Source organism: Piliocolobus tephrosceles, chromosome 7 (genome assembly GCF_002776525.5).
Source record: "Piliocolobus tephrosceles isolate RC106 chromosome 7, ASM277652v3, whole genome shotgun sequence".
Taxonomy (NCBI): Eukaryota; Metazoa; Chordata; class Mammalia; order Primates; family Cercopithecidae; genus Piliocolobus; species Piliocolobus tephrosceles.
In genome coordinates this window covers 148157440-148170869 of record NC_045440.1, presented here as the reverse complement: position 1 = coordinate 148170869, position 13430 = coordinate 148157440, and the positions used below count along the sequence as shown (strand labels likewise).

The window sequence follows — 13430 nt, the reverse complement described above, 5'->3', positions numbered from 1 at the left end:
GGACAAGTGGAAGAGAGTGAGCCAGACACAAATCAGTGATGCACAGAAGCACCTGTTGGTGACAGCAGCTGCTGCGGCTCTCTTTTTGTGAATGTAAGGTCCGTTTTCCCTGTGAGGAGTAGAGAATTGTAGACAAGACTCAAGAATCTACCCTCCCCTCCCTTTTGAACAAATTTTTTAGAGACCAGGCGGTCTCTATCACCAACTGGAGTTCAGTGGTGCAGTCATGGCTCACTGTAGTTTCAAACTCCTGGGCTCAAGCGATCCTGCCTCAGCCTCCCAAGTGTCTGGAAATACACGTGCAGGCCACCACACCCGACTAATTTTTAATTTTTTTTTTTTTTTTTTTTTGTAGAGACAGGGTCTCAATTTGTAGCCTAGGCTAGTCTTGAACTCCTGGCCTCAAGTGATCCTCCTGCCTCAGCCTCCCAAAGTGTTGGGATTACAGGCGTGAACCACCGCGCCCAGCCCCTCCCTTTTTTTTTTTTTTTTTTAACACAAGGCAACAGCTTGTTTCTTACACCCAGGACTGGGGGTGGAACCCTGGAGAGTATGTGGGTCTGGCTGCTCTTCTCTGCACCTCAGGCCTTGGAAGACAGACGGTCATCCCTGGCTCAGGTTGTGCCATTGTCTGATGACGAAGGAGGGGCAGATGGATGCATTTCATAGCTGTGTTCCTCTCAAAGCTTTCCTCCTTTCCCCTCAGACTGTGCCTAGAGGAAAAATTTAACCAGAAACTTTTTTTTTGAGACAAGAGTTTCACTCGGTCACCTAGGCTGGAGTGCAGTGGTATGATCTCAGCTCACTGCAACCTCTGCCTCCTGGGTTCAAGCAATTCTCTTGACTCACTGGAGTAGCTGGGATTACAGGCGTACACCACCACACCTGGCTGATTTTTGTATTTTTAGTAGAGACAGAGTTTCTCCATGTTGGCCGGGCTGTTCTCAAGTGATCCACCTGCCTTGGCCTCCGAAAGTGCTGGGATTGTAGGCATAAGCCACTGCGCCCAGTCAGTCAGGAACTTTTCAACAGCTATTTTGTATAAACAATGAACTATTCAGTTATATCTATGATTTGAAGTTCACAAAATCAATTGCTCTTACCATCAATGGCTTTATAATCCTTTCTTTTGTGTTTCTACTTTAATGACATTATTGTATGCATCACTATTTCAATTCGAATTACCTTTGGGAGATGTGAACTAGATATAAGTAATCTTTAACACATGTATTTTTGGGACAGAGACTTGCTCTGTTGCCCAGGCCAGAGTACAGTGTTACAATCATGGCTCACTCCAGCCTCAACCTCCTGGGTTCAAATGATCCTTCCACCTCAGCCTCCCAAGTAGCTGGGATGGCAGGTACCCACCACCATACCTGGCTAACTTTATTTCTTTGTAGAGATTGGGTCTCACCATGTTTCCAGGCTGGTCTCAAAGTCCTGGCCTCAAGGGATCCATCTTGGTCTCTCAGAATGCTGGGATTACAGGCGTAAGCCACTGTGCCCAGCCTTGATTTCATTTCATAGTGAAAACTTCATTCTAAAGTCAAGGATTTTATTTTATCCTAAGCTGCTGCTAAAATAATTTTATGTTTTCAGTGTAGCCAGTAGCCACAATGGATTGCCTTCTGATGAAAATACAGATCCTACATATTGGTGCGGCTGACACTCATTCTACATGCTTTCAGATTTAAGAAACTTAGTGCAGAGGTATAGGAAGCTACCTCAGCTATTCTGTTTGGTTTCACGAAGACCTTGAGTCATTGCTCATCATTGTTCAGGATAAAAAGGCAGCTTTGGGGACCCAACACTAACTCTAATAGTTTTCCATTTTCCTGTGCATCCACTTTGGGGGTTGCATTTATCTGCCTCTCTCTGGGTCTGGTCTCTGCTTCTGGTTTCTGCATATTTGAGATCAGGCCACACCATGGATCCTGGTCTCCCCCAGCATTTCCAGTGGCATTCCCAGCCAGGAATAAGGCGGTCTTTGTTTCCATCTGACAATCCCAGTCTAAAACAAGATTCCCTACAGAGCATGGCCACCCTTGGGCAAGCACCTGCTAGGGCAGTTTATTCAAAAGGGCAACAGCAGGAACCCACATTTCCACCTACTTCCCACAGTACACCAAAGCCTCTCATATCCATTATATTCTCTATGAATTATCTCATTGTAAATAATATGTGAGTTCCAACTAAATGTTTTTTCAACATTCATTACATCCATAGGGGTTCTCTCCAATAGGAACTCTCATGACATTGTATAATGAGCTACAATGAAAGGCTTCCCACCTTTGTTGCATTCTTGGATGCTTTTCCCTCCTGTATGAATTGAGGGGTTCCTCTCCAGTAGAATTTGTGAGATAGTGACTGAGAAGCTAGCTCACACTGAAAGCCTGCGCACATTCCTTTTAACTTATACTCGCTATCCATAGTGTGAATAACCTAATGTCTAGTAAGAGTTGAGCTCTGGCTGAAGCATTTCCCACATTCACTACATGCGTGTGGCTTCTCTACAGAATGTGTTCTATGGCAGTGAATCAAGTGTGACATCTGAATAAAGCCTCTCCTACACATGACACACAAAGTTTCTCTCCATTGTGTATTCTTTGATGATCAATCAGGTGTGATGTTTGAAGCCCCTTCCGCACTCATTGCATTTTTAGGGCTTCTCTCAAGAATGCATCCTTTGATTATGAATCATGTGTGATGGCTGACTGAAGCTTTTTCCACACTCTTTACATTAAAAAACTTTCTCTCCTGTACGAATTCTCTGATATTGCATGGGACTTGCTTTCAGATTAAAGGCTTTCCCACACTCAATACATTTATAGGGCTTCTCTCCAGTATGTATCAGTTGGTGTTTAATAAGGTTTGAATTCCCACTAAAAGCTTTGCCATATTCATTCCACCCATAGGGCTTTTCTGCAGTATGATTTATCTGATGTTTAACAAGTTTTGATGTCTCCCTAAAGCCCTTGCCAAATTCACTACACACATAGTGTTTCTCTCCACCATGAATTTTCTTTTCCTTTTTTTTTTTTTTTTTGAGACAGAGTCTCACTGTCTCCCAGGCTGGAGTGCAGTGGCGTGATCTCGGCTCACTGCAAGCTCCGCCTCCCAGGTTCACGCCATTCTCCTGCCTCAGCCTCCCAAGTAGCTGGGACTACAGGCGCCTGCCACCATGCCTGGCTAATTTATTTTTGTACTTTTAGTAGAGAAGGGGTTTCACCGTGTTAGCCAGGATAGTCTCGATCTCCTGACCTTGTGATCTGCCCACCTCAGCTTCCCAAAGTGCTGGGATTACAGGCGTGAGCCACCACGCCCGGCATTTTTTTTTTTTTTTTTTGAGAGGGAATCACTCTGTCACCCAGGCTGGAGTGCAGTGCCGCAATCTCAGCTCACTGCAACCTCCGCCTCCCTAGTTCAAGCAATTCTTCTGCTTCAGCCTCCTGAGTAGCTGGGATTATGGGCATGCACCACCACACCCAGATAATTTTTGTATTTTTAGTAGAGATAGGGTTTCACCATCCACAGTGAATTTTCTGATGTTGTATAAGGCTTGAGTTGTGATTTTTTTCCCACATTCAATACATACACAAGACTTCTCTGTAGTATGAATTATCTGATGCCAAGTAAGGTGTGAGTTCTTGCTGAAAGACTTCCCACACACATGACATCCATGGGGCTTTGACCCACTGGTAACTGCTTGATGTCCACTCAGACATGACTCACATGGAAAGCCTCAGCCGCCCATCCTCCATCTACCGGCTCTCTCTTCTGGCCTGTCCCTCAGAGGTACAACAGGTTTTGTGCCCAGAGGCAAACTTTTCTCCAATGTATTACATTCCTGGTATTTGTCTGCTGCATTGATTTTCAAGGGGGAGCTGACCACTTGCCTCGAACCTCTCTTTTGGGGAAATAACTTCATCCTGGTTTTGTTTGTTTGTTTGTTTTTTGAGACGGAGTCTCGCTCTGTTGCCCAGACTGCAGGCTGGAGTGCAGTGGCGCAGTCTGGGCTCACTGCAAGCTCCGCCTCCCGGGTTCTGGCCATTCTCCTGCCTCAGTCTCCTGAGTAGCTGGGACTACAGGCGCCCGCCACCACGCCCAGCTAAGTTTTTGTATTTTTAGTAGAGACGGGGTTTCATGGTGTTAACCAGGATGGTCTCAATCTTCTGACCTCATGATCCGCCCGCTTCAGCCTCCCAAAGTGCTGGGATTACAGATGTGAGCCACCGCACACGGCCATCCTGGTCTTGTGAATTTTTTCCAGCAATATTCTGCTCCTGTCTCAATCCTACAAGCTGATCGAAACTCAAACTCCTCTGGATTGCCTCTTGGGAAAATCTCCTGAGTTACTCCTTGTAATTGTTCTTCAGATTTTTCTGTTGGGGTTGATTGTTTATGCTTTGTCTTGACCTAAGAATCTGAAACAAAGAATGGAAATTAAAAGTTTCTCTGTGAAGGAAGAAATTGATTGAGCCAAAGCAAATTTCTGTGCAGCTCATATGTCTCAGCCTGAGTTGAGTTTTATTTTCCCTTCTGTTAGTGACTTTATTCCATTTGTCTTGTATCACGCTTAGTTGTGTGTGTCCATCTCTCTCTGACTGGACTGAAATTCTGAGGGCAAATGCCTTCTCACACAAATACTTGCGGCACCTTGATGGCACAGTGCACAAAGCAGGAACTGACAACTAAAGAACTCGGGATTCATTCCAGCAGTGTTTGCCAGGTGCCTCCTGGGTGCCTGGCACTGCTTGAGGTACCAGGGACTTGGTGAATGAATGAAGTCCCTGTCCCTTAGCATTCTAATGTGGAGACCAACAATATGATAGGACATCAAGGCAGGGTAAATCCTTCTTCCCCAAACTACGATGTTCTGCACAAACCAAAATGTACACTCCCTGAAGACAAGGACTTGGTTTTGCTTATACTTAACCCCAGCACCTAGAAGAATGCCTGCATGCAAGCAGCGTGCAAACTGTGGAAATAGGAGAGGGTGCTGGGGGCATGCTCCCATGTGAACACAATGTGGAGTTTTGTTTGTACTTTGACATGTAAGTGCTAATCAGCTCATCAGGGAAGCCTAGTCACCACTAGAAAACGGCTGTCCCACCGAGTAGCTGCACAAGGAGTAGCACAATGGGCTTGCACTTCCCCTCAGAGGGAAGGTGGGGCCAGGACGGGAGCCAGAATAGACAGTCAAGGATCTCTCAGCTGGCCATTCAAACTCCCCCCTCACAGCTCACATGCACAACACATCATGGCTTCCCCTGAGACACCTACCTCCTCACTCACCTGTGCAGGGAGGCCCTGGCAGAGCAATGACCCATGGCATTTTCCCCTGCTCCCGCTGGGAGATAACCCTGAGTGTGGACACTGAAAAACCTGTTTATCAAGAAGATAATGGTCAGTGCTGGAATATCTGAGCTGCTCCTGGCTGAGGGCCACAGAGGCTGCAAGAGGAGGGGGATCCAGAGGAGGTCTCGAGAAGAATGGGTGATGAGATCATTGGGCAGTCCCTGCTGGGACACGGGTACTGGGGATGCACCATACCCATGGACTGAGGATGTTTGGTCTATGAGTCAAGAGAGCCCAGGGGACCAGTCACCTGGGGATGGGGAGCAGGGACCTAAAACCCACCATGTGATGCTTATCCAGAGCTGTTAGGATGCAGTGGTTCTCAAGTATCACATCCTGGTAGAGTGCTCTCTGAGGGGGTTCCAGGTGCTGCCCCTCCTCCTGTGTGAGGTACATGGCCACCTCCTCAAACATCACTGTGCCCTAAAATCACAGGTGCTCACTGCCCAGAGAGCCTCACCCCTGCCCAAGGGCAGGCACACCTTGCAGCCTGGACTGAGTTTCTAGCAAGAGGCTCTGTGTGCATCTCCCTGCCTTCCAGGCAGATGTTTAGGAAAAGAGCTAGGGGTAGGTTGGGCAGGGAAGGTGTGACTATGGAAACACAGAGCTCTCAAAACTGGGCTCTCCCCTCAGGGCCCTGCACCCTGCTCAGCTCTGTGGAAGGGGCAGCCTGCGGGGTGGGCCTGTATCTCGGGAGGGAGATTCTGTTCTCAGGGCCCCAAGGGTCTGCTGGGCAAGGGGCTCCAGGCTGAGGGGGAGAGGCCTTGGGCAGCAACTGTTCCCCAAAGGTCAGCTCACCTGGGGCTCAGCCACCATTGCTGGGCTCCTCCTGGGAAGGATAGAGGCAGGGTGTCAAAAGGAAGACACAGAAGGGCAAGCTCATGCCCCGCAGACCTGTGTGCTGCAGTGGCCCCAGGTCACAAGCTGTCTTAGGAGCTGGTGACCCTGCATTTCCTTCAGCATGAAGGGTACTTGCCCCCAAGACCTTCTCACCTGGGCTTAGTGCTGCTGCAGAGCCCTTGAATTAAGGTTCAAGGGTGATACTGTGCGTCTGCTGCTTGGAGTCTGGGGGATGTGACCTGACCCTGACCCTGCCTGGGAACACCTCCCCCTGGTACCCTCTCCCATCCCCAGAGTTCAGGTCCACTGCGGGCTCCCTCGGGTCTCCAGCTTGCCTTCCTCCCTAGGGCACCTCAAATCAATGCCTTGCAGGGGTGAGGCACGTTCAAGAGGGGCTGGAGTCATGCTGGAGGGGTGTGCATCCTCACAGTTGCCAGCAGGAGGACCTATAGTTCAGGCCTGGAGAAAACCCTTTTGGTAGAGTGGCAGCAGGCCCCAGGTTGGGAATGGCAAGGGATGGGGGCTCACCGCTCCACCTGCTCCCCTCCTCCCCAGCCGCCCCCAACCCTGCCTGAGGCCAGGGCACCTCCCGCCCCCAATCACCACCCTGGTCGTTGGTCTCCCAGTCTCTGCCCGCCCCTGGCTCAGCCCACTGTGACTTGGGTTTGTAAATTGGCTTCCTCACCAGGCCCCTGGCCCAGGGCCCTGTCCATCTTGAGGCCTCAGCTCTGCAGCCTCCCTGAACCCCTTTGAAAGAGGCCACAAAAGAAGCCACCATGGTATCGTGGTTGCGGGTGGAGGGGCATGGCCTGAGCTGGTCCCGGGAAAGGTGGTCAGCAGGGGTCTCCCCCCAGCCGCTGGGGGACAGGCCATAATTGGCTGCATGTCACCTCAACGACCTCTGCCTTATGGACAGCAGAGACCACGACTCCACCCACTGGGGCATGAAGGACAGGGAGTGTTAATCTGTGTGGGCTCCAGGTTACACCCAGAACATGGAGTATAACAGATAGATGACCACACGTGGTCACAAGTCAGTGTCCTAAAGAGAAACAAAAAGCAGGGAAGCGATTCCAGATTAAAAGAGCCAACAAGATGCGGTGGCTTAGGCCTGTAATCCTAGCACTTTGGGAGGCCAAGGCAGGTAGAGCCTTTGAGTCCAGGAGTTTGAGACTAGCCTGAGCAATATGGTGAGACTTGGTCTCTATAAAAAAATACAAAAAATTAGCTAGGCATGGTGGCACATTCCTGTAGTTCCAGCTACTCGGGAGGCTGAGGTGGCAGGATCACCTAAGCCTGGGAGGTTGAGGATGCAATAAGCCGTGATCGCGCCACTGCACTCCAGCCTTAGGGACAGTGTGAGACCTTGTTTCAAAAAAAAAAAAGGAGCATGAAGAGACACAATTAAATGCAACATGCAACTTTGATTTGATTAGCTTCTGAATTAGAGGGGAAAAACCCAGCTATGTAGATATTTTAGAGACAATTGGAGAAATAAGAGTTTTGTGACCATGGGATTGTTGTTTGTTTGTTTGTTTGTTTTGAGACGGAGTCTCACTCCGTCGCCAGGCTGGAGTGCAGTGGTGCGATCTTGGCTCACTGCAACCTCTGCCTTCTGATTCAAGTGATTCTCCTGCCTCAGCCTCCTGAGTAGCTGGGACTACAGGGGCATGCCAACACACCCAGCTAATTTTTGTATTTTTAGTAGAGACGGGGTTTCACCATGTTGACCAGGATGGCCTTGATCTCTTGACCCCGTGATCCGCCTGCCTCAGCCTCCCAAATGCTAGGATTACAGGCATGAGTCACCGTGCCAGGTGACCACGGGATTATTGTCAATTCTCTCAGGTGAAATAAAGTATTGCTATCATGTAAGAGAATGTCCTCACCTCTAGGAAATAGGCTGAGGTGCCTAAGGGAAAGTGCCATGATGTCTACAAATTACAGCGGACCCTGCAACAACACAGGTTTGAACTTCGAGGGTTAGTTATAATTGGATTTTCTTCCGCCTCAGTCACCCCTGAGATTGCAAGACCAATCCTCCTCTTCCTCCTCCTCCTCAGACTACTGAAGGTGAAGACAATGAGGATGACCCACTTTCACTTAATGAATATTAAATATCTCTTCCTTGTGATTTTCTGAACACCATTTTCTTTTCTCTAGCTTAAGAATAGAGTATATAATACAATATAAAACTATGTTAATTGACTATATTATGCATAAGGCTTCCAGTCAACAGTAGGCTATTAGTAGTTAAATTTTAGGGGAGTCAAAAATTATGCTTTAATTTTCAACTGCACAGGGGTCACTGCCCCAACCCCTGTATTATTCAAGGGTCAATGGTATTTTCAAATTACTTTTCAGCAACAAAAAGTAAATATATTCAAAGATACAGCCAGTGTGGCAAAATGTCCACAACCGTAGAATCTAAATGAAGGGTTTATGATGTTCATAATACTTTTCTGTGGATTTGAACATTCTCAAAATTACAAGCACTGTGGAAAGTAAAAAGCTCCTCTACAAAGTTTCTACTTCAAATCAGAAATGTTACTGGTATTTTCTCTCAGAGCTAGTTCTGTTCAAGCTTCTTATAGTGACAACTCTGTTAAGCTTTATATAGCAAATGTAACGGAATAAGCATACTGTATGCCTGTGTGCTCTGACTTCAGTATTTGTGTTAGACATGTTCACAGGCATGTAGTACATTCTGTGTCCTTTTACCTTAACCAAAATATTCGTGCTGGACATGCCCAGACATGTCCCAGCTTACAGCCTATGCCCCTTCCTTATTTGGAAATCTTATTACCGTTCTAAAGTCCTTTCGTAAGCAACTTCCTCTTTTCCTTTGTTCCTCATTGACTTGACCTATTTAGGAAGTTTTAAATTGTTAGCCAATCAAATTCAGCCTAGAATGTGAGGTTCAACTCCAGCCAATGGAGACAGGACACAGCAGTAGGGCCCTCATGCATTAGGGATAAATATTCCAGTCTCCCTTTGTTCGGTGTACTCTCGTGGCGAGACTGCTGGCAAGCAGTACCATTTCTGCAGAAAGTAAAATTGCCTTGCTGAGAGAACTTTTTGTCTAAATGCTGACTCTTCCTTGCGACACCAGGGAATAAGCATTTATTTCTATCAAGTAGCAATAGAAGACACCACTCTGGCTTCCTACAGAGGGCAGTGTGGAGGCAGGAGAGGAGAGGGGAGGAAACCTGTGGTCCAGGGTCCGGTGGCCTTTTCCTATCTTAGTGCTCCACGTTCGCTAAGTCGGAGGTACCACCTGTCATCACCACCCCATGGCCATTCATGCTTGAGAGGAGAGTCCTGCACAGACAGAGCCAGGCTCTGCTCCACATTTCCCTCTTTAGGCTATTCCCTGGCCCCCACCACCCCAGCACGCTTCCGGCCCAAGAGCCGTGCAAGGACAGCAGGGCGGCTTCCAGATATCTTGTCGGGCACTGGACGTGAGAAGAGCTGAGAGAGGAGCCCTGGGTGACCCTTGAGTGGAATCAATGAATGAACGAAGGATTTCCTCCCACCTCCTGGAGTTTACTTCATATTGGTGGATCGTCTCAGGAAGACTCCAAAAGTGACTGCCACCGCCCAGCTTTCTGGCAGTACAAGTGGGGAAAACGCAGGGCTGAGGATGAGGCCAGAGGTGGGAGTCTCGCTTGGCTTGTCCCTGGACCCTCCCTCTCCAACTTTCACCAGACAAAATGGCGGACGCCGCCCAGAGACCACGTCCCCACCTTAGAGGACACAGCCCCGAGACAACTCCTCTCGTCCTGCACTAACCTCACCCGAAAGCACGTCATTCACCCTTCACATATCCTGCTCCAGAACAGTCTCCTCACCCTTCACAGACCCGCACCACCGGCAACACGGCTCTCACCCTTCACAGACCCTCAAGCCAGGAAAACACCCCTCTCCCTTAACAGTCCCTCATGTCGGAAAAACGCCCCTCATCCTTCACAGACCCTCCTTCCGGGAACGCGCCCCTCATCCTTCACAGACCTGCACCAGCGGCAACACGGCTCTCATTCTTCACAGCCCCTCATGCCAAAAAAACTCTCATCCTTCACAAACACCCCCACCCCAGGAACACGCCCCTCACCCTTCACAGACCCTCACTCGGGGAACAAGCTCCTCAGCCTACACAGACCTGCACCCCATGACCACACCCCTCACCCCACCCAGGGACCACGCCCCTTGCCCTTTATAGACTCCGCCCCGCGACCGCACATCCTTTAGAGACCCGGCCTCTACCCTGCATCCCTTGTAGATCCCGCCCTGTGACCACACCCCTCTCCCTTCATAGGCACCGGCCCACCACTGTGCACCTTTTATTGGCCCCGCTCCGTGACCACGCCCCCGCACCCTTGATAGACTCCACCCCCGAAGACCCTTCGCAGGAGCACAGTGACCCCGCCTCCACAGGGTCCGCTCCGCTACCCTGACCCTTCCGTGTCGCTCGCGGGGCCCCACCCCTGTCCGCCTACTCCGGTGCCCATGGGGAAGCCTGGTGCCAGGGGCCACCAGTCAGACCAACTCACCGCCCGACTGGTGGGACAAGCACAGGTCGGCAGGTCACAGGCCGGAAGTGAGGCTCGCCCGGCCGCTCTAGGACGCGGGAAGACCGAGGCCTCGGTGATTCCCCTCTCCCCGGCCTGGCTCCCTCAGGAGAGGGAGCAGCTAAGCGAGGACCCGACACCGCGGTCGTACCCGCCTTCTTTTCTGGCCCGGAGTACGGCCTGGGATCTCCAGGAGTGAAGACTGAATGGGTGCTGTCGAGGACCGGCGAGAGTCTGGAAAGTTGGCGCCTTGGTGGGAGAACGAGGAGGGGACGGATAGGGAAGCGGGAGCGGCCGCTGGGTGGTTCGCCTGAGAGCCTCGGGAAATGGCCCGGTCGCCGACTGTTTGCACCACTGGCATCCTGCAGCACTGTGAGATGCGGCCCCGTTTGTTCCCAGAATGTAAATCATCCGGCACAGAAAAGGATGCGATTCACGGAGAAAGAGTTCTGTCTCCTCTCTGGGCAGAGCTCTCTCCTTCCCCGGCGACAGCGGCCCTGGACAGGCTGGGGGCCCCCGACAGGTTCCTGCCCGGAGGCAGGCGCTGTGTCTGGGGCATGCGGTGGAGACAGAGAACCTTGATGGATTTTATTCTTGTGAGAAGCCCGCTTTCCTACCCAAAGCTCATGCCAATTGGTGACGCGAAGTTAACTTCGGCACTGATCCAGCCCACCCAGCCCGCCATGGTGCCCAGACCGTCCCACCCTCCCGTCCCCTAAGCCCACCACGCTGCCCTCCCATTCCCTAGCCCACCAGCACCCCGCCCCGCCCTGCCGCCGAGCGCCCACACAGCCTCCCCTCCGTGCCCCAGCCCACCAGCCCCCGAAGCCTCCCACAGCGCCGCGCCCCACAGCGCCTCACAAGGCCTCAACTTCGGGTCCTTCAGCCCCACAGCCCCTGACAGCGCCAGGCCCCACCCCACAATACCCCTCAGCGCCCCACAGCCTCCCACCCCCACCTCAAGGCCCTAACGTATGACCCTCCACATTGCCCCACCCACACAGCACCCACACGCCGGCCCGCCCCAAGGTGCTCCACAACACCCCACACCACAGCTCCCCAGAGTGCCCCTTCCCATAGCCCCCCACATCATCCCGCCCTGCAGCGCCAGCCCCAAGGCCCCGCCAATGGCCCCGCCCCACTGCCCTGCCCCTTCCATCCCCCACACCGCCCTGCCCTACAACACGCTACCCCCCATCCTCCATAGCGCCCCCACCTTCAGTTCCCACACCACCCTGCCCCACAGCGCCCCTCACCGCCCCATCTCCCAGGGCTTACAGTCCCCACACTCTGCATCCCCTAGCGCCTGAGAGGCTGGGCTCCTGGTACTTCCCAAGAGACAAGAGGTGCGTCCCGCGCCCTGTGCAGGGAGAAGCCCTGGAACTCCAGGACCCTGCTTTTTCAGGCAGAATGTTATGCACGGGCCACTCCAAAGAGAAACACGGCTGGGGTCTTCTCACTGGGGCTGCAGGCCGTAGGATGGTGTGAACACTCCACGTCTGTTCACATCTTGGACCCCACAATCTCCCTAAGGAAGGGGTGGCCTTCTCTCTGCAGGAAGGCTTCTGAGGCCTTAGAGGCGAAGCTGTGTCCTCATTCCACTCCCCCCCGATACCCAAGCCAACAAGGAGATGCCCTGACCCACTCATGGCCAAGGACACCAGTGGAAACAGCCTTCCTCCTCTCAGTACAGACTGTGCCAGGCAGGCCAGGAAAAGCCAAGAAAATGTGGATGGAAGAGACAGGTTCCTAGCAAAATGCTAAAGCTGAGCCAAAGTGAATACTTGAATTAACTAATTGCCAAAAAAAGAGATTAGAGAGGTGATTAAAAAGCTGCCATTAAGAAAGCTCCAGGCCGGGCGCAGTGGCTCAAGCCTGTAATCCCAGCACTTTGGGAGGCCGAGACGGGCAGATCACAAGGTCAGGAGATCGAGACCATCCTGGCTAACACAGTGAAACCCCGTCTCTACTAAAATACAAAAAACTAGCCGGGCGAGGTGGCGGGCGCCTGTAGTCCCAGCTACTCGGGAGGCTGAGGCAGGAGAATGGCGTGAACCCGGGAGGCGGAGCTTGCAGTGAGCTGAGATCCGGCCACAGCGCTCCAGCCTGGGCGAGAGCGAGACTCCGTCTCAAAAAAAAGAAACCTCCAGATGGTTGCAGATCACAGCTGAGCTCTCATCAACCTCTAGAGATCAGAAAATTTGAAAGTTAATCACAATATTCCAAGCCACAGAAAAAGATTAAAAACTTCAATTCACTTTACGAAGCCTTCTGTCTATAAGCTTGTCTAAGTCTGTGTTTCTATAAGGGAATACCTGAGACTGGGTAATATAAAGAAAGGAGGTTTATTTGGCTCACAGTTCTGCAGGCTGTGCTGGAAGCATGGCACCAGTATCTACTAGTGAGGCCTCAGGCTGCTTTCACTTATGGTGGAAGATGAATGGGAGCTGGTATGCAGAGATCACACAGCAAGAGAAGAGGCAAGAGAGAGAGTGGGTAGAGGCCAGGCTTGTTTAAACAACCAGCTTTTGGCCGGGCACGGTGGCTCAAGCCTGTAATCCCAGCACTTTGGGAGGCCGAGACGGGCGGATCACGAGGTCAGGAGATCGAGACCATCCTGGCTAACAGGGTGAAACCCCGTCTCTACTAAAAAATACACAAAAA

At 51.3% G+C, this 13430-nt stretch overlaps 1 protein-coding gene across 1 annotated transcript; it reads right to left on the bottom strand.

Annotated features, from left to right (window-relative positions):
* Window positions 1–4126: 4126 nt before the first annotated feature.
* LOC111523582 (zinc finger protein 557-like) lies at window positions 4127–11451 on the bottom strand. The gene is made up of 7 exons (XM_023188322.1): window positions 11384–11451; window positions 10918–11000; window positions 10749–10815; window positions 6157–6187; window positions 5641–5781; window positions 5284–5385; window positions 4127–4424 (listed from the first exon to the last, which is right to left on the bottom strand). Exons 1-7 carry the CDS (start codon window positions 11449–11451, stop codon window positions 4353–4355), a joined length of 564 nt encoding a protein of 187 aa, XP_023044090.1. The 3' UTR covers window positions 4127–4352.
* Between the last annotated feature and the right edge of the window lie 1979 nt (window positions 11452–13430).